The sequence below is a fragment of the Phoenix dactylifera genome, chromosome 2, assembly GCF_051530095.1.
Source record: "Phoenix dactylifera cultivar Ajwa chromosome 2, Ajwa_hap1_PhDact_Kaust_v1.1, whole genome shotgun sequence".
In the NCBI taxonomy this organism is placed as follows: Eukaryota; Viridiplantae; Streptophyta; class Magnoliopsida; order Arecales; family Arecaceae; genus Phoenix; species Phoenix dactylifera.
This window is the reverse complement of record NC_143191.1, coordinates 55154746-55175928: the sequence shown is the minus strand read 5'-3', so window position 1 is coordinate 55175928 and position 21183 is coordinate 55154746. Positions and strand designations below refer to the sequence as shown.

Sequence of the window (21183 nt, the reverse complement as noted above, 5' to 3'; positions counted from 1 at the left end):
TTGTAACCTGAATAGCCATCTAGGAAGCAATAAAATTTATGACATGCCAACCTTTCTAAGATTTGATCAATAAAAGGTAGAGAAAAGTGATCCTTCCTTGTGACAGAATTAAGTTTTCTATAGTCAATGCATACACGCCAACTAGTGGGGACCCTAGTTGGAACTAATTCATTGTTGGCATTTTTGACTACAGTAACACCAGATTTTTTCGGGACTACTTGGGTTGGACTTACCCATTTACTATCTGAAATTGGGTAAATCATACCCGCATCCAGAAGTTTCAGAACTTCTGCCCTAACCACATCCTTCATGTTTGGGTTCAAACGACGTTGAGGTTGACAAGAAGGTTTGGCATCAGCTTCTAGGTGGATTCTATGAGTGCAAATTGAGGGACTAATTCCCTTGATATCAGCAATTGTCCACCCTATTGCTCCCTTATGCTCCTTGAGAATTTCTAACAATTTTAATTCTTGACTTTGTTCGAGTTGGGATGATATGATCACAGGAAAAGTCTCTTCTTGACCAAGGTATGCGTACTAGAGCTCAGATGGCAAAGGTTTTAGCTCAAGTTTAGGTGCTTGAACACTAGATGGTAAAGGACTATTGTTGCGTGGGGGCAATTCTTCGAAACGAGATTTCCACCTATTCGTATCCAATAAAGGAGCTGAATCTAAAATGGCACTAATTTCTCTAAAGTTTTGGTTTATCTCTGTATTTCCAAAATGAGTTAGGCATGTTTCTAACGGATCAGAAGAAAGAGATGGGACAAGAGCATCTTCTACAATGGAGTCGATCAGATTAACTCCATGAATTTCATCATTTTCATTGTCATTATCGGGTTGTTTACAAATGTTAAATATATTAAAATCTATAGTCATATTCCCAAATGACATTTTCATTATTCCATTTCGACAGTTGATCAAAGCATTGGAAGTAGCTAGAAATGGGCAGCCTAGAATGACAAGTATTGGAGTGGTACAATTCATGACAGGCTGGGTATCTAATACTATGAAGTCGACTAAAAAATAGAATTTATCAATTTGGACAAGTACATCCTCGACTACTCCTCTTGGTATCTTTATAGATCGATCGGCAAGTTGGAGAGTAACCTTGGTGGGTTTTAGTTCACCAAGTCCTAACTGTTCATAAACTGAATAGGGCAGTAAGTTAACACTTGCACCTAAATCAAGAAGGGCTCGTTGTATCCTGAAGTTTTCTATGATACAAGATATGGTAGGACAACCAGGATCTTTATACTTAGGTGGGGTGTTGTGTTTGAGAATAGCACTCACCTGTTCAGTTAGAAAAGCTTTCTTTTGTACGTAAAGCTTTCGCTTTATGGTACAAAGATCTTTTAAAAATTTGGCATAAGATGGGATCTGCTTAATGGCATCTAATAAAGGAATGTTAATCTTTACTTGTTTAAAGATTTCCAGAATTTCTTGGTCAGGTATTCCCTTTTTAGCTGCAAGCAAGCGCTGAGGAAATGGAGCAACTATCTTGTGATGGGGTATTGGATCATCTTGTTCATTATCATCTTCATCCTTCTTTTCAATAGATTTTTCAGGTTTGTCATCTTTTATCGGAATTTCTTTGTTAATTATTTTTCCGCTACGAAGAGTTGTGACAGACTTAACTTGTTCAAATTTAAGTTGAGATGAACTTGCTTCATGGACCTCATGTTGACCCTTTGGGTTAGATTGAGGTTGGGCTGGAAATGTCCCTTTTTCCCTAACATTGAGTTGAGCCTCAATTCTACCTACAGAATTTTTAAGTTCTTGGAGTGATTGCATTGTATTCTGATTTATTTGAGTCTGCCCTTGCATGAAAGTTTGCAAAGTATCTTCAAGGGATTTCCTATGTGGTGGCACATAAGGAGTAGGAACAGAATTTCCTTGAGATTCATTGGCAGTGGGTCCATGTCTCCAACTAAAGTTAGGATGGTTTCGCCAATTAGGATTATATGTTTCTAGAAATGGTCTTTTATAAGTATTGGTGAAATTTGCTTGATCATGCAACACTTCTTGAAAAGCAAGGATTGTAGGACAATCCTTGGTCACATGTGCATTACTCTTGCAAATTCCACATATACTTTCAACAATAGTGTGTGCTTTTCCTATATTGGCCTTGCTTAATTCCATGGCTTCAACCTTCCTAGTCAGATTAGCAATTTTTACATTGACATCATTATCATCTTTAATAAGATATATTCCTCCTTTTGCATTAGGTGCTATTTTAGATTTTTCATTTTTATCTATTGTATCCCAAGCTTGTGCATTTTCTGCTAAAAGATCAAAATAATCCCAGGCTTCATTTGGTTCCTTACTCATGAATTCACCGTTACACATCATTTCTACAAATTGTCTCATATTGGAGGACAAACCATCATAAAAGAAACTAATGACCCTCCAAATTTCATATCCATGATGTGGGCAAGTAAGCAGAAGGTCCTTAAATCTTTTCCAACACTGAAAAAATGTTTCTCCATCTTTTTGTGCAAAGTTCATGATATTTCTTCTAAGTGTGTTTGTTTTATGTGTTGGGAAGAATTTCTTTAAAAATTCTCTTGTCATTTCTTGCCAGGTAGCTATGGTCCTAGGCTCTAAGGAGTGTAACCATGACTTAGCTTTTTCCTTTAAAGAAAAAGGAAATAACTTAAGCTTAACTACTTCTTCAGTGACATCATTGAAATGAAGTGTTGAACATACTTCATCAAATTCTTTTAGATGCAAATAGGGACTTTCAGAATCAAGTCCGTGAAACTTTGGGAGTAATTGGATTATTCCTGGTTTCATATCAAAAGCTCCCGCAGCAGTAGGAATAACCATACAGGATGGGGTACTAGTCCTAGTGGGTTGTAGATAATCACGAAGCGTTCTAATAGGTAAGTCATCTTGAAATTCATTGTCTCCCTGATTACTACCATTATCTTCCATTTGATTATTTGAATTTTGAACAATTACATTTTTATCTCTTGGTTCAACTCGAAATAATCTATTCGTTTTATCTCTCTCCCACAACAGCATATACTGAAATTTTATTTTTTTTAATTTTTTATTATTATTTATTTATTTTATTTTATTTTTTTGGGTTAGTACAAGTACCACCTAAAGAGATCTAAACAAACACCCTAACAAAAAATAATAATAATAATAATTAAAATTAAACATGCATTAAAACATCATCCAACAATTTCTAATGTTTTTCTAAAAATTCTAGACAGCTCCTAACTGGGTTGAAGAGAACACCTAAGCCTCCAATCCGGTCTAGTAACCTTAGTCGACCAGGTAAGCTCCCAGGTAAGTGGAGGGGTCACGATGCGTGTAGCAAAGGTCCCACTTAAAATCCACTTTTCTCGAACAGAAACTGTCTCCCTTCAATCACTTAGAGGGACAAAGCTTGCCTAGACATCGACCGGGCCATAGAGCGAAATTGGTGCAACTTTCAGTGGTCTTCGTCCTATTGAGCTCGAATATCCTTAGGGGCCAATGTCTAGTTGATTTTAATTAGGCTTAGGATATTTATGCACTGGGATGATTTTTGGGCTAAGGACGAGTGATGAAATCCCGACCTTATCTTTAATGAGTTCAGCCCTTAGATTATTTTATGCAAATACTTTATACTATATGCAACAATCAAGAAGATTTTTAACATTTTATGTCATGACATTAAATTGCATTTGAATAGTTGATCAAGCAAACTAACTATTTTTTTTATTATTTTAATTAATAATTTTTTTAAATAATTTTTTTTAAAACAAGAGTAAAATTCTAATCTAGGAAAAATAGAACTAGTATGAACAAAACAGGAAAATTAATTTAAATACTCACGGCCGGAGTTCGTTCACTCCGGAAATCCAAAAATTTGATCTTGATCTTTCTCGTTACTGGTGCCGCTTTGTGTCGCTCTTGAATCTGAAAAGATTTGAAATTTCAGCCGTGTTAAAAATAAAGAAAGATTGAAGAACTAGAAATTAAAGATTGAAATTTGCAGCCTTGTTCTCGTTCGCACGTTGCAAATCCCCGGCAACGGCGCCAAAAACTTGCTACGACTTTAATCTTGCTCTTTTAAAAAGGAAAATTAAATGTAGAATACCCCAAGTATGGGGTGTAGCAAAGTAATATTCTCGGTGAGTCCGAGATCGAATCCACAGGGATTTGACAGTGAACAAAAACTAAAGGCTAAATAATATTCAGATTGATAAAAATATAACTAAGCATTAGGATTCAGCCTAGCACTTAATCATGCATTTTTTAAAATCATCAATTAATCATAATAAAATAGATTTAGTTTTATGGGCAGCATTACAGTAATTCTATTTTAAACTACAGGGATTTCTAAGCATCTGTTATACCCGGGGGAAATAACAAATCAAAGAAAATATATAAATTTGAAATAATTTCTATCAATCCACTGCACCATAAATCAAATCAAAAACATTAAAATCCAATTGATGATTAAAGGAAATACATGAAGAAAATGCTAGGCTTTTCCCTAGCCTTAGCTAAAAAAAGATTTAGCTATCCATATGAGATGCAAGCAATTTTATAAAAGGGATTAGCATAGAATAAATAAAATAAAACATAAATCCCTTCTTTTTTTTTTCTTTCTTCTCTTAAGAAAATAGAGTGCTCTGTTTTCTTTCTTTTCTTTTTCTTTTCTCCTCCTGATGCTTCTCCTCCTTCTCTCGCCCGGCTGAGAAGACGGATCGGAAGAGGAGTTGAGATGTTTTGCTTGCTGGTTCCCTTGGCCTCTTCCTCCTTCGTCGCACGGCCGGCTATCCTCTTCTCCTCTCTCCCTCGGCTGAGAAAAATCGGAAGAAGGCCTGCAGTTGTTTGGGAGACCTCTGGTTTCCTTCTTCCGTCCCTTGATCCGTGTCCTCCTGCCTCCACCGGATGATCCCCCTGGTAGCCCCTTCCCGATTCCTTTTATAGACACTTTCAGCATGTTTGAAGGAGGAGAAGCGATCGGAGAAGCTGAAACGCTGCTGGGAGTGGATGAGACGCGGATTAGATGAAGTCGAATCGCTTGGGACTCTTCGGCTGCTGGGATGCTTCCACTGTTGCTTGAAATGATCCGGTTGGGAGACAAGAAGCCATGCGGCTGTTTGATGCCACAACGCTTGAGATGCCATGGACGGACGTTGGGATGCGGCTGGGAAGCGTGGAAGAAGATGACTGTTGGGGTGTTGAGAAGACTCCTCACCAGATGGCTTCCTCCTCTTCCATCGGCTGGAATTTACTCAGGATGAGACGCGGCTTAGATGACGAACGTTGGGAAGCTGAGGAGACGGAATTTTGAAACGCGGTTGAATTAAAGAGCCGGTTTGGGAGTTTGGGTTTGTTCCTAAACAGACGACATGGGATATTGATCCTGTTGCATGTTCTGGGAGGTTACGGATAGTTGAAAAGTTGGGAAATTTCAAAGCCCCCATGCTGCGGATGTTGGGAAATTTGTTGAGCTCGGGCTGCCGGGCATTGGGCTGAAACCTGCGTTATTGAATCTCTTGGATTACTTGCACTCAAACACAAATAAAACATTAATTAATTAATTTTATTAATAAAGATTAGCTATAATACTAATTAAAATGCTATGAAGATTGTACTTTTGTGCTCTCATCAGCCGGCTCCAAACTACCTTTCAAAGAAACAAGGCCACCATTGGAGACTGAATCTTTAGATCCAACCACAATCCAGCCTCGAGTGCTGCTCACTCTGAAGGGAGTGATAGATGTCTCCCACACGGACTCTGGAATTATCAGACGAACTCCAAACCCTGACATCTGGACACATGTGCCCTGGAACCGGCAGCAATCTGACACTTTCCACAATTTGCTCCCCAAACAAGTCGCCAATCCGGCCAGGATCCCACCTTGTCCCCTCCGGTCGAAGGAGATCACAAATCCGAAGCCCGCTCACTGCCTCAACATTAACCATAGTCGGCCAAAGCCTCACCGAGAGAGCGTCCACCCAGGGGTCCTCTACTCCATCTATACTACACCTAGAAGTAGTAAAATATGACCCGACCTATGTTCGACCCGCCATAAATATGTTTGAGTTTGGCCTAAACAAGTTCGAATCGTAAACAGATTGACCCGTTTAACCTATTTATTAATTAGATCGGATACATATTTTAGATGTCTGACTCATTTAACCCGTTTAATCCATTTAATATATAGGTCGGGTTGGATCAGATAACCGTTTATCAAGTGATTAGGATTAGGATTTTTCATCAGATAGTGGAGGTCATTGAGTCTGGTGAGATTTATTCATCTGTGATGGTTAGGGACACTTGGAACTTTCATCTCGCTACTATAGCACTCAGGTTTGTTCTTATTTCTTGGGAGCCCCCACCCTTTGGCCATTTAAAGGTAAATTTTGATGGGAGTGTGCCCGCCGTTGGTGATTGGGTGGGAGCGACTTTTGTGATCAAAGACCATTGTGCTAGGCTGGTTGCGGCGGGGGGATGTCGTTCCTCCGACGACTTGGCTTTTGGGGCAGAGCTTAGAGCAGCATGGGAGGGGCTTTCCAATGCGAGACATATGCTGCAGGCTGGATGCATCATTTTGGAGGAGGACTTTGCCTCGCTGATCGCGTGTCTTCGAGAGGAGGGGCAGGAGAAGGTGCGACACGCGACGGATGTTACGGAAGTGTCGGGCTATCCAGGTCAGGCATGTCATTCGAGAGGCGAACTAAGCTACTGACTGGGTTGCCTCGTTTGCTGCTCACCATTTAAGAGAGTTTCTTTGGACTCAGCAGTTCTCATTTTTTTTTGCTTTGTGTAGACTTTTTGCTTCTGATGTAGCAGGTTATGCTCATGTTAGAGCAGCATGAGCTGCCGATGCATAAAGAAGAAGAAGAAGAAGAAGAAGATGATGATGATGATGATCGCGTGGTGCAGAAAAAGAAGAAGAAGATGATGATGATCGCGTGGTGAAGTTAATTTGCATCTTGACGACATGGTGGACTGATCGAGGAAGGGTAAAGGTTCCTCGAGTCAATGCAGAGGGACTGAGGGAGTAAAAGACCTAGGGAGGCTAATCGAAGTAAAGTCAGGTGAGCCTGACATTGTTGCCTGGGGAGCACTGATCAGAGGGTGCGGATTGCACTAGAGTCTGAAGCACGGTTCTGCTGCTGAATCGATTCAAGGATTGGAGAAGGATCACCCAACGATCAACTCGACAATGTTGAGGATTTATGGTGATAGGGGGAATTGGAAGAGACTGGTTGAGCTGAAAGAGATGATGGAAAGGGTGGGCGTTCGTAGAAAGCAGCAGGGGATCAACAACCATTAAATTTATTTGGAAGAGTCAAAAGAAAGAAAAGAAAAGAAGAAAAAAAAAGAAAACAAAGAAAGAAAAAGAAAGGAAAGAAAAGAAGAAAAAAAAAAGGTATAAACAACCATTACATTTGTTTGGAAGAGTCAAAAGAGCATCTCATTGCACAAAAAGAAGAAAAGTAAATCACCTAGGGCTCTTCGGTGAGAGAGCTAAACATAACCTAAGACCATAATAGCTCTTCTTAGAAATTCAACTCGATAATAGTGAACCAACCGGCATGTTAATGATATGAACTATGCAAACTATGGAAGATGGTTAAAGAATAATTCTTGCATCATTAAGTAATAAGGGCAAAAAAAAAGGAAAAAAAAGAGAGAAGAAAATGAAAAGAAAGGAGATACCACCATCATTCATCCATAGAAACTACAAACCCTATTAAAGGGCTGCTTTCTGAGTAGATCACACCAGTTCTATACATTGATGTCTGCAACCATAATCCGCATGTTTGCTAGAAAACACTACAGGGAAATGCTACAGAACAATCACCTGCACTGCCCAAACCAATTGGAAGTCAGACTAGGTGACCAATCCGCATGGCGATAAAGAGAACTCGTGACCCAATACAAACAAAAATAACTATAACACTTATTAAGCTTTTGTGACAGCAAGAATGATCCAATCATACTAATTTGCAATTATCCAAGTAAACTAAACACAAAACATCAATCTAATGTTTACACTTGCAAACAGCATTCATCAACTCCGCTACTATAGCTGTTTCGGAGTCAGATCAAAAACCCTGACCCTCCTATTGGGTGAATTGATAGACCCTTGAATTCATACAACAAAATAAAAACAAAAAAAGAAAAAAAAAGGAAAGCCTAGTACGGTAACAGGATATTTCAACCAAATTTGAAGCCACCAGAAGGAGCAGAGGGCTGGTTGGCTCCGAATTCAAATGTCGCGCCCTCACCAGTACCCTGCACGACCTGTCCTTCATCATCTTCCTCAATCCAGTATCTCTCCAAGATCTTTATGGTCTTCTCATAGATCTCATTGTTGTCATGGCCCTGCAGATTCTCAATTTTATCTAGTCCCTCGCATTCATCTATCATCTGGGCATAAGGGTTTATGTCACCAGTTCTACCCAAGTCTTTCTCAGCCTCGCCCACCTTCAGAATGTTCTCAAGGCCCTCAAGACACACAGTCACAATTCGTGGGTCCGGGCATACCAGAAGATCACACAGTGGCTTAATGCATCCTTGGCTCGCCAAAAAGCTGCAAAATGAGAAGAAACAAAAAAACAGGATATTTATCAATTTATTGACAAGGGAATAATCTGTCGGATTTACAATGTTGCTCAGAAATCCAAAAAGAAGAAAGGAGGTTCTGACTTCAGAGTGATTATGTTGATGACATATGGACAGAACTATTAGCTAGTCATCTAACGACAATGATCCTACCTACATATCTGTTTCCAGTGCCTAAATATCAAAAAACGGTATGAACAATGTGTATAGGTCCTTATATGGAAGTAGACTTAAATATAGGGCATTGGCTTTTCTTTATTTGACAACAAATTTGACAACTTTTGTGATTTTAAAAGGAAGCATTCTTCTTTTTAATATCATACCCTCCCAAAATTTGTTTTGCCATTGAACTGCCATAAATCATGCATAGACCATGATAAATTTTGTACACGACATAATATTTTTACAGCGTTGTAAAAAAATAAATATAGTATTGTGAAATGCCGAAGAATATGGACTTATAACTACAATGTTCTATAATTATAAGATGTTTACTTCTTCACATGTAAAGTACACAATCAAGAGATGACAAACACTGAAGACAAAAAAATATTCATGTGCTTTCAAATCATATTAAGAGCTTTCAATATCACATTAAAAGTTAGCCTAATTAGTAATATGTATCATAGCAAGCAACACCATTCATCCACTTAACAATGTTCACAGGCCTGAATATTCATTTGCTTAAATTTTACATTTGAAGTTATTTTCTGTGGGGCTTCCTCTTTTATTTTTCATTACCTCAATGAATTGGGGGTGCTTTCCCCTCTCTTATGCAAGAGAGGTATCTTCCTTGGTGGAATATTATAATCACAAACAACAAACTTCATTTGCTTAATCATGTTTTGAAAAATATCTCAAGGCAGCTGGTGAGAGTTTGACTTTAAATGAGCTTATCAAGATATAATACACAATCAGCCAAATAGATATATTTGCACATATGCTATGCTTACGTCAATCTGTACATAGGCAGAGCCGGTGAGAGTTCGACTTCAAATGAGCTAATTTTTTACCGTACAAAAAGATAATTTAAGAAAATAGATATATTCGTTAACAAGATAATAATGACTTGAAAATAAGTTTAAAAGGTCAATGGAACTTTAAAATAATTTAAAATCACTAAAGAATCTTGACAACCTACAGATCATTTTCCCTAGAAATATATACTAGGTATTAAGGATGGATACGTCATTGCTCAATTTTCATGTCAACAGCAACCAAACAGCCAGAAAAGGAAGACCAAATGACTGGTAATTGAACTGGTAGGAGATCCGCTCTGAAAAAAAGATGCCAAGGACAACAGTCACAGCATTTCAAATCAGCAATTTATTAGCATATGTAACTGGTTGAGATATTATGCCAGGTTACTTAATTGCTCAAAATAAGTAAAAGCACTAGTAAGTTTACATGAAAAACAAAACATACTGGATCTGCTCATTGGAACCCCCTGATGTAGCATTTGATATAGCCCATGCTGCCTCTTTCTTAATGTCAAATTCAGCATGTTGCAGCAGCTGTACTAGAGGATTAATGATGTTTGCATCTATAACAGCCTGTAGCATGGCATGGATCAGAAAAGGTACTAAAATCAGGCTTCCTTCAAAAATAATTCAATACCACTTTGTGGTTTCTTTGTCTGAGGAAGAAAAAACAAAAAAATAAAACAAAGCAAAGGAATAAATTAAAAAAAAAATGAAAGAAATCTCATTGCATCAATGAGCAAGCATTTGATATTAAGTCATGGTGTATCAGTTACAAAAGACATGCTGCAAATGTATCTCTAGCAGGCATGTACTTTACCTGGATCTGGGCTTTACTCCCAGCGGTGATGTTTGAAATGGTCCAGCATGCCTCTTTCTTGATGCTTTTTTTATGATTTTGTGTGAGAAGTTGAAAAAGACAACGAAGCACTTGGTTTTCAATTACAACCTGCACCATGCCTCACTAATAAGTATGAATCTTTAATGCGCAGATTACACCTAAAGAAACAATTTAGCACCCAGCAAATATGGCTAAAAGAACTTTTTTGTGCATACATGCTAACCTTTGTGGTCGTCTTTAACAATAAAAACACTAAGGCGATCTTCATACACTCAATATGCTGTCCAAGGACAGCATACTAGAGTACTGAACCTAACACTAACGATTAACTAGCCTTTCTAGTGATACAGTCATTCGAGAAGTCCAAATTTCAAAAAAAATAGAACTGCTCCATAAGATTTCAACTATCTGCTTATCAGGACATCAGATATTCTCCGGTCATTAATCCTAATAATATCTTATTTCAGTGTTCCAGCTCACCGTTATCCTCTTTTCCAAAACCATGCTGGCCACCAGCACTCTTTACAGGTACATGCAAAATACCAGGATCCAGAGCATCCATACTCCCCATTGTCACAGAAAAAGCACCACCTTGCCGCATATGAATGGACACTGGCTTCAAGATTTACACATGCAATCATGCAGAAATATCTGATATCTTGAGAATGATATCTCCCTAATAATGCCAGGGTAATAAACAGATTCAAATCATTTACTCGTCAATATGATCAGTGGTGCCGACCAGATGAGCCGAGCCGAGCCAAGTATCAGGCTGCTTAGCTCAGCTCAGTACATCAGAACAGCTGCTCAAACTCAGCTCGAGCTCCAGCCGAGCTTCACGTCAAGTACTCAAGCTTGGCTCGGCTACACTCGGAGCTGGATTTCAGTCAATCAAGGCTGAGCTTTTCCACGGAATCTGAACAAAGCCTATGTTCAAGCTAAGCTCATTTATGAAGCCGAACCCTAAAAAACTGTTTGAGCTTGGCTCGTTTTTAGCTGAGCTAAGCTCAAGCGAGTAGTTAGCGAGCCAAGCCTGAGCTGCCCATGAGAAGAATTGCAGCCCCAGGTTGACATAGATAAGTTATCTTATTCATTGATTCTTATACATTCATATGCACATGAAGTCTAGTTAAAGAGATATTCTGCAGGATGCTAAAAATTGCCTCCTAGTTGGCATCCCAATATAAGACAAACCTGAGTCTGAGCATCATCTCCAGTGACAATATTTCCCACTGTCCTAAGAGCAGGTATAAGAACTGTCGGAGATGGATGACTGAAGGAAAAAATTGCTTGTCAGTTATGGTAAAAACAATACACAAAGCAACAAACAAAAACAAAGAAGTGAAGGATTAATTCTCACAGCAGAAAACAAAAAAAAAAGGAAGTGAAGGTTTAATTCTTACAGCAGAAGCTCAATGAGCCTTGGGCAGACACCAGCCTCTATCACAGCTTGAATTTTATCATTAGTTCCATCAGAAAGATAAGATAGTGCCCAGCAAGCATCTGTTAGGACTTCTTCATCTGTTGAGTGAATAAGTTGCCGAAGAACAGGGAGTGCAACCTTTGTCTGATATGACCAATCAGACAGGCCATTAGCAGAGTTGCATTAAAAAAAAATGCTAAGATTTTTTTCTCAAGGGAACCAATGACTTTAAATAAGTTCCACACCTGATCAAATGGGGCTGGTGGTTTCCCACGGCAAAAATTGGATAGTGTCCATGTAGCATTCCTCAGCATTGATATTTTTGAATTTTCATTCAATTGAGCCAATAAGGGTAGGAGGGCACCATGACTGAGAACAAAGTCCCTACAACTGGGCGAGTCACCAGCAACATTTCCCAGGGCCCATACAGCCTGTTAAAGGTCCGAATTTAATAACATATTACCAGATATTCAAGAAGAAAATGGGGTTTTGAATTGTAATTAGTTTATAGATGATCTTACAGAGAAGAAACAAAATTAACAAAGCAATTAACCTGCTCTCGAACATCATCACTGGGAGAGGTCAAAAGTTGCACAAACTTTGGAACAGCACCATGATCAATGACAACTCGGGTATGCTCTGAAGTCCCAGAAGCTACATTGGTCAATGCCCATGCTGCCTCAAACTGCAAGAATTATAAGCATAACTACCAAGTGAAATGTAGCTTATCGTTATTACAAACTTGTACAGATATACTATACCTGTAGTTGTGGCATATCATATCTTGAGAGAAATTCCACAAACCTGGGGACCACACCTGTCTTGATGACCTCTTCAATAGGTGGGCTCCTCTCTAGAAACATATTTAATTGCGTATCAATAACAGAATCTGTCCAAGCCCTGATAGATAACGAGCATATTATCTTCAGTATAAGTACACATACCAATTGATAGAAGTTTCCTGAACTGGGTAGTTGCTTCTAACTGCATAGCAGGATCATCGGACCATACTCCTTGCACCATTCCAGGAAGGCTTTCCAACTGCAGAGTACATAAAAATGATGATATCAAAAGAAATTTTAACGGATACAGACAATAGAGATCAAATATCTGACAAAGTCAGCTGCTACCAGATCATCTCTTCAATTTTGTGCAAACCAGTTTTCCTCTATTCCCAACCAACATATTTCACACTATTTTCAATTTGGTTACATTTGAAAATACAAAATCAAATAGGTTTTTGACCCTATCCTGTCAGTATAAAAAGTTTAAACCAAAAAGATAAGCCAAAGAGTTAAGATGAAGTCACTTTTTGATTTGTAGATGCCCCTACATTATTCCAGAATTAAAAATGTTCATCCAATGAAACATGTCAAAGTCAAACTGGGACAGAAATAATTTACACACCATTATGTACTGAAAGATAAATCATGGCGCTTATTCTCACTGTCCTCCCAACACTATGATATCACTTCTTCCTTCCAAAAAATTATGAAAAAATCGGGCATGGTGCGTATAATCCGCGAGGATTTGCAATGTAACTCAGCCAGTACATCAACCAATGTCAATTGCAGAACTTTACAACCGGGAGGCACACCATAGATATTTATATTATTTAAAAGGAAGAAAAAATACAGAAAAAATATTGCTGTCATCTCCAAAAACTACACCAGCAGCTTAGCTACTGATAGAATTTTAACAACACAAAAAAAAACTGCAACTTAATTTGCATATAAATTTGTTGCAGGCCTCACTCAAACCACAGAGCTGGCAAGGCTATATGCAATCCAGGCAATAAGGATTGACCAATATTCCAGGGGAACTAAAATCAAAGTAGTGAGGATCAGCTCTGCCATCAAAATCAGAAAAGTACTACAAATCTGAGAAACAACACTCATCATCCATGAGTATATATATCCCTCTTTTTAACTCAGAGACATGGTCCAAAATATACGCTCTCCAGTTTATGTACTTCAATAAATGAAGCAATGACTCCGGTATGACAGTAAATACCAATATAGGGTCTGAAAGAAGCATCTATGGATATTTTGGTCAGTGTTGGGTGAAAAAGGATTAAAACCATTCATTTTGAGCTGACCATAAATGGGTTTCAAATGCTAGTTTCAGCTTGCTTCCAGGTGAAATCAATCAATTTGGTCAAAAGGAATCAATTTCCGCCAAAAATTCAAACCTTGATAGGTGAATCACAATACAAGCCCACCACTTGGTGAATCAAATCTTTGACCATATCATATACTAAAACACCGTCTACAGTGCATGTGGTGATAGCACTGTGATCAATAAAGTCATGCGCAGCATTATTCATATAAATTCTAAAAGAAAAAGATAAATAATTTGATCACAAGTTCACAACCTGCTATCAAAATCAAATTTAATTAGACAAGTCCAATGGAATCATGGGTATCCATATAAGCAGTTGTGCATTGCACGTGGCTAGTGCCTAGTGCCATAGTCGATAAGTCATTTGCAGGCAAGATGAGCTTCCAATGAAGCTTAAAAATTGAGAGCCGCAAATGGTTCTATGGACGCATTTTCAACTCAAATTATACCCTCATGAATGATTAAATATTCCTAATATAGCACATTGACCATGTCTTGGTTCCCAAAAACAAGGTGACAACTCCTTCGCTCAGAAAAATGAGGGGCGAGAGTGGACCTGGTGCAAGCTTTCATTCCTTTGGTGAAAGTCATCAAAGGCTCTCAATGGTGAGTTTGATGTACTTGAACTTTGATGCCCCATGGCAGTCAAATATTCTACTAATTCTATGATTCTATCTATCCAAAGCAATAACACATGTAGGAAATCAACATCTATCTGCCATTGATCTTCAACTGGAAGTTCATGAACATAAAAAGATGATGAGATGAGATAGTGATGACCACATCATGTTGCTGAATGAGAGATTGAGGTGATTCTTAAAAGAAACACATTAAAATATGAAGTCTAGGAGGACCGGCATTCTATCAGTATAATATTTTACTGTGGATTTATATATTTGGTCCACAAAGGTCCCCAAATCTTGCTTGGGCCTGAACTTGTGGTCTCACTTTTAATCTTTCCTCCAGCCTCTAGGAGTCCACATGTTATGTACTTGATAATGGAGAATGACTCATGTTTGTATTCTCTTTCTATTCTCTTTTTCCCTAATAAGGAATATCTAGTTATAGACCATAATTAACACAATTTTTGAAGGTTTGATTTAGACATCCTTCAATGCATTCTTGCTAATGATTACATCTTCAACTAATACCAACTAGGCAGATGAAAATTCAAATCTCACACAAAACTTGTTGATGCTATGTTATGTCATCTCATCTTTCATAAAACCCTTTGACAAAGCACCACCATCCCTGAGGCCTCCTCAAATCTTCATTCTGCATACACAAAACAATGAAACATCTAGAGTTCTTCACCACTTATTCTACTCCTATTCTTTCTTTCAGAAAATTATACCATCATTCCTAACTTGATCAGGCATTCATCTGGCACTTTTGTGTTTGACATGCTAATTTATGCTAATTTATTAGTGATGACCACATCATGTTGCTGAATGAGAGATTGAGGTGATTCTTAAAAGAAACACATTAAAATATGAAGTCTAGGAGGACCGGCATTCTATCAGTATAATATTTTACTGTGGATTTATATATTTGGTCCACAAAGGTCCCCAAATCTTGCTTGGGCCTGAACTTGTGGTCTCACTTTTAATCTTTCCTCCAGCCTCTAGGAGTCCACATGTTATGTACTTGATAATGGAGAATGACTCATGTTTGTATTCTCTTTCTATTCTCTTTTTCCCTAATAAGGAATATCTAGTTATAGACCATAATTAACACAATTTTTGAAGGTTTGATTTAGACATCCTTCAATGCATTCTTGCTAATGATTACATCTTCAACTAATACCAACTAGGCAGATGAAAATTCAAATCTCACACAAAACTTGTTGATGCTATGTTATGTCATCTCATCTTTCATAAAACCCTTTGACAAAGCACCACCATCCCTGAGGCCTCCTCAAATCTTCATTCTGCATACACAAAACAATGAAACATCTAGAGTTCTTCACCACTTATTCTACTCCTATTCTTTCTTTCAGAAAATTATACCATCATTCCTAACTTGATCAGGCATTCATCTGGCACTTTTGTGTTTGACATGCTAATTTATGTGCAATTACCCATTATTAGCTCAACATTCTGGTCTATATAAAATTAACTACCTTCTGTGCTCCTATAAATTCCCCCCCCCCATTTTAAAAGCATGGGAAATCACAGAATATACTAACATCATTCTTCAACTATCAGTGGTATTCCAAGTCAATGTAGTATTTCTCCAACTACCTTGCCACCATTCAATTTTATAAATGCAAGATAGTGAAATATTAGGATTAGAGTATCTCTTGGCCATCAATAAAAGTTTAGGCCCATATTTTCATTTTTCTTCCCCACAAGAGCTGCATTTCATGTACTCCATTAGTCTGTTTTTATTCCACTAAAATTTATAACCTTATCCACCAACACTATACTCCAATGTTAGAGGACCAAAGTTGTTAATATTGGGATCAAATCATGAACCATATGAGGGGATAAATCAGATCAGATCAGGTATCTTTGATTTTTCAATATTTAAAAATATAAAAATTATGAAAATCAAGAAAAATGCATCTGTTATAAAGTAGAAGAATAGAAGACAATATATATATATATATATATATATATATATATATATATATATATATGCATGGATGCATATATAGTGTAGTTTCCACCATCATAAGCCCATATATAGCATGTCTAATGAAACAAACATCGTGCATAATTATTCAAAAATATCTATATCAACCTATCAATTTAATTATCCTTTTCTGCTCTTGATCTTAATCCATAAACTCCCAGATATTTTTTTTTCCAAAACCTTTTAGAAGTTAAAAGCTCTTAACAAATTTAAATGTTTGGGCATATTAGAGATAAATAAATAATTTTAAAAAAGCCATATAAGAATTCCACATGATTTAATATGTAAATAACATGAGCATGTTGGACCTTATGATCCAAGGCATTGCAAAATTCATAAAATTGATTTAGATTTTTGATGATCATAACTGATCCTGATCAAGGGATGAGATCCATATCGTTTAGCATGAATTTGATTTGGATTTAAGATCTGGATCGTGTGTCATAAGATTTTAACAGCAATGGTGAAGAGTTTGTTTTGGTTTATAGTTTTAGCAATTTTTGAGGCTTCAGAGGTTTTGCTTTTGTTTCAATAATCTCGATTAGAAAGTACAAACTACAATCGTCAAACCCTTGTTCCAACTTCCAGGAGTCAGCTCCATAAAATCATAAAACATCAAGCAAAAAGAAATTGAAAGTATCAATTAAAACTACAATGAAAAAATGAATAAACATAAAACCGAAACAAAATTACTAGAAGGTTCAGAACATTTAAATATATTGTTTCAGTATTGGGATTGAAATAATAAAAACATCATTAAAAAAAATCAAAAAGTTATGTTTAGAGTGCACTTTATCATTTGCGATCGAACAAAAAACAACAGAAGTATTTCTGAAAGTTGAGCTCTAGCACAGCTAAACTTATTGTTACTTTTCTTTTAAATATATTAGAAGTCTAAATTCAAATTTAATATAGAAAAAGTGCTCCTCAACATTTAATGAAATGATAGAAATGCAAGGAATTAAAATAACCAACCTGCATATACATTAAATTTGGCCCCATAAGTTAGTTTCAGCAGAAATTCTAAAACCAGATCACGTCCAGGTTGACACTTGAAACTGCAACAAAAGGTTCCATTTTTCATGTGAAACTTCAACCCATGTATTACTTCATGGTAATATTTAATCCGGTCTTCATCTCATCAATGTACACTAGCCATCTGCAAACAGCATACACCACTGGACCTCCTCCTCAATGTCTATAAAAAGTTCATCTAGACAAGTGCCTAAAGAACTCGGGCCCTACTGTAGCCAAAGAGTGCTTTCTACTCTTTATATAACAAAACATAGTCATCGACATTTCAACACAAGGTGACTTGGTGATCAAGACAATATATTTCAACAATTAATGAAGGGGTCGGTGCTTATACAAATACAAATACACACACACACACACACACACACACACACACACACACACAGACATACATAAATATATAATTAACTTGATTAGGAGTTAATATTTTAAACAAGATTCCATTGTAAAGAATGGGCATGGGCTGAAACAATGAGCTTATTACAGTGTAAGAGATTCTTATTAATGGAAAAACAATCATTCCACATACATAAAACTTGCAAACAAATTTACTGAATTAAGAGTGACTCATCCAATGTTGGGAAAGCTATGAATAGACACACATGAGAAAGTGTCAAAATGTACATTGAACATCTTAGATGAAAAGAAGACACATTCGACCATCACCATATCATAACCAATATTAGCTGAAATTCTGGACTGATGAAGTTATCCTTTATCACACTGACAAGTGACAACCCTTTTTCTTCCTCTTAAGCTATGAGAGTTGGAGGGAGAAAAAGTATCAGATACTTGATCTTTATGCTGGCAAGCCAATCTACAACCTAAACAGGTTGATTTCCAGCAAAATCAGCAAATAATAATCCGATGTCCAAGACAGTCATTCAGAATTTCTTGGGCAAAAAATTATTATTTTTATTATCATGGAGACCAAATAGTTTATCATAACTATTAAGAACACTGAATTTCTGATTTTGATATCCATGGACCGCAAGAGGTTACCATTGATCACAGGGAAATAAAATTGGTCCACAGCAGACATGTAGTTTTGCATAAAAGAAACTGGCTATGGCAGGACCTATTGACAGTAATCCAGAATAATACAGCATGGTTCCTAATGACCTTAGTTCTAATTTTTATGCAATCCTATCACAGTCGTGTCAAACATGTCAGAGACTAGTATATGAACAGACTCCAGAGACCAGACAACAAACTACTGCACATATTAAACCCGAATTCCTTCTGAAGAACTCTACAAATCTCATAAATACATGTAATCTAATTGGCAGGAAAAAAGAAAAAATGAAATCATATCAATGAACCCTAGTTTCACGGAGATCACACTTAAACAAGCGAATCCAGATCTATCCATCAGTATTTACCAAATACCCACTAAAGCCGGCCCAAGAAGATATCGGAGGCACCTGCAGTAGGAATCAATGCATATAAAAAGCAAGCCCGATTCAAATCGAAGGCATTGGTCATAAGACGAATAAAATCGACCCTCCTATTTCAGAGCAAGCAAAGCCAATCAAGGATCGAGCAGGGAAGGCAAGAAAAGAACAAAAGAAAGAAGAAAGGAGAGATTGGGTGACCTTCTTCTCGATCCCGGTCGAGTGATCGAGCTGAGCGGCGGCGGCAGTGGCGGACTGGAGGAGGGCCTCGCGGCGCTTCTTGAGGAGGTTATCCTCCCTCTTGCTCTTCCGGATCTCGACGAGGTTGTCCTCCCGCCGCCGCCTCGCCTCCTCGGCGTCGACCCCCGTCTTGTAAGCCTTCTTCCGGACCTCCGTCCGCGTCGTCGGCCGGAGAGACATCGCTCCTTCCCTCCTCCTCCTCCTTCCCCTCCCACCAAACCCCAACAAGGGATCGAGATCGCGATCGAAATCGAGACCTCTAGGGTTCCTTTTTAGCTAAAAGTTGGGGGTATGGGGGTCGAGAATGTAATAAATTTCAATATAAACTGCATCTCCTATGCCCCGACGGATACTAGGCGCGGATCGGACCGATCGGTTCATCCTCAAAGGCGACTCGGCCAAGTGATTAACTGAATCAGGGTGAGAGATATGCAGGCGAGGGCAACCGCAGACTACTACAGAAGTGTAAAGCTTATTAGGCTACACATGTTTACAGGAAAGCTAACTATGCAGCTAACTGGATTGCTTTCTATGCAGCTCACCACTCTAGAGATTGTGTTTGGACTTTGAAGAAAGTGTGACAGTATGCCGAACTCTTTAGTTACTTTGTTGTTTTCAGATTTTGTTGGCCGCATCCACACCCATAGGGTGTGAGCCATCGTTGCACCAAAAAAAAAAAAAAAAAAAAATTATACATGAAATAGCCTTATGATATGGGCTGTTGCTGGGCTTCTTTCGGGACTAGGGTATAAAGCCCATTTTGTGGTCCAATCAAACAAATGCTGGTTTTGGTGGCAATTTTGGACCAGAGATGGGTGGGAATAGGGTTATTTGATCTTACCTTCCTTGTTCCACTTCCTCCTCCTTCTTCTTCTTTCTTTTTCTTTTTTATCCTTTTTGCTTGTTCTACAAACAACAATTTCATGGATGGCCAACTAGAGTTATCTTCTATAAACAAGCATTTCATATGATTGGCCTACGTAATTGAGGTTCGTGCCCTGCGTCGACTGATACAGGAGGATCATCAGATTTAATGTAGGTCATTTTGATCGTTATGGATAGAATTGGATAGAGTTTAGGAAGCTGAATCAGAAGCCAAATTTTTAGGAGCTATAACTTAGTTATACAATATCCGATTAAGATGTTTTTTTTTTTTAAATTGAATGACTTTTTGAGATCTAAAATTGAAGCATCGATAAGCAGATGCGCAAAAATTAATCGACTGCACATAAGAAGGAGGTTAACACCATGATAATGATAGGATCTCCGAGCTTGATTAAGTGATGATTTCTTGTATGTCAGATAAGTCAGGAAAGAATGCTCGAAATTACTTATCATATCACCACTTAGTTCGTTGGTTTGATATGAAAGCCGGTGACGGGTTGAGCAGTACATGTGGCCATGTATAGTCCCAGCACCCAACTTGGACTGTGACATTAGATCAGTGACTTGGATGGTAAATGGATGGGTAATGTACTCCAACTCATGATGGATCAGCAGACTGGCTTTCATTTTTGTTGTAGGTTGGCATATATTGATTGATTTGTTGGCTGTGAATTGGATGTCTGTTTGTCTTGTGGGGCAACTAGTGCATTTTATTAGTTAGTTGGGTCTAGTGGATGCTCTATGGGACTATAAAGCCACATCAGTTAGGACTTTTATGTTGCCTTTCAGATGAAGAGTTGCATATTAGGTTCTTTTCTATAGCTTCATGACTTCTTGTCTCAGGATTAGACAAGTAAAGCTGGTAGGCAAACAGATTTTCACTTGCTTTGTTTGTTACATGGTTCATTTGTTGAAGTATGAGTTAAAATTTCAAAGTACATCACTTTACCTAACATTCATATAGCTGGTACCAGGAATCAAGAACAAGGGCATTGGCCCATGAAGTTGAAAGGAGGGAGTTGAGTCATTCCCACCTGA

The 21183-nt window shown here is 37.8% G+C and overlaps 1 protein-coding gene and 1 non-coding gene across 7 annotated transcripts; one reads left to right on the top strand and one right to left on the bottom strand.

The window, feature by feature from the left end:
• Positions 1-2418: 2418 nt before the first annotated feature.
• Positions 2419-2525, top strand: LOC120109307 (small nucleolar RNA R71). Its single transcript, XR_005506756.2, has one exon. It is a non-coding gene; the product is annotated as a small nucleolar RNA R71 (small nucleolar RNA).
• A 5425-nt stretch (positions 2526-7950) lies between these two features.
• On the bottom strand, positions 7951-19703 carry LOC103715763 (importin subunit alpha-4). 6 transcript variants are annotated; one of them, XR_605439.5, is made up of 11 exons: positions 19222-19682; positions 12778-12874; positions 12595-12686; positions 12387-12518; positions 12079-12264; positions 11814-11977; positions 11605-11683; positions 10390-10518; positions 10015-10142; positions 9727-9865; positions 7951-8557 (listed from the first exon to the last, which is right to left on the bottom strand). XR_605439.5 is itself a non-coding variant. In XM_008803509.5 (11 exons), exons 1-10 carry the CDS (start codon positions 19438-19440, stop codon positions 9778-9780), a joined length of 1314 nt encoding a protein of 437 aa, XP_008801731.3. In that variant the 5' UTR covers positions 19441-19703; the 3' UTR covers positions 7951-8557; positions 9731-9777. The 6 variants fall into 6 exon arrangements, 4 of the variants coding, with proteins under 4 accessions (XP_008801731.3, XP_088573173.2, XP_008801729.3 ...); XR_015975862.2 differs by having other exon boundaries at positions 9997-10142; positions 19222-19660; XM_008803509.5 differs by having other exon boundaries at positions 9731-9865; positions 19222-19703.
• Between the last annotated feature and the right edge of the window lie 1480 nt (positions 19704-21183).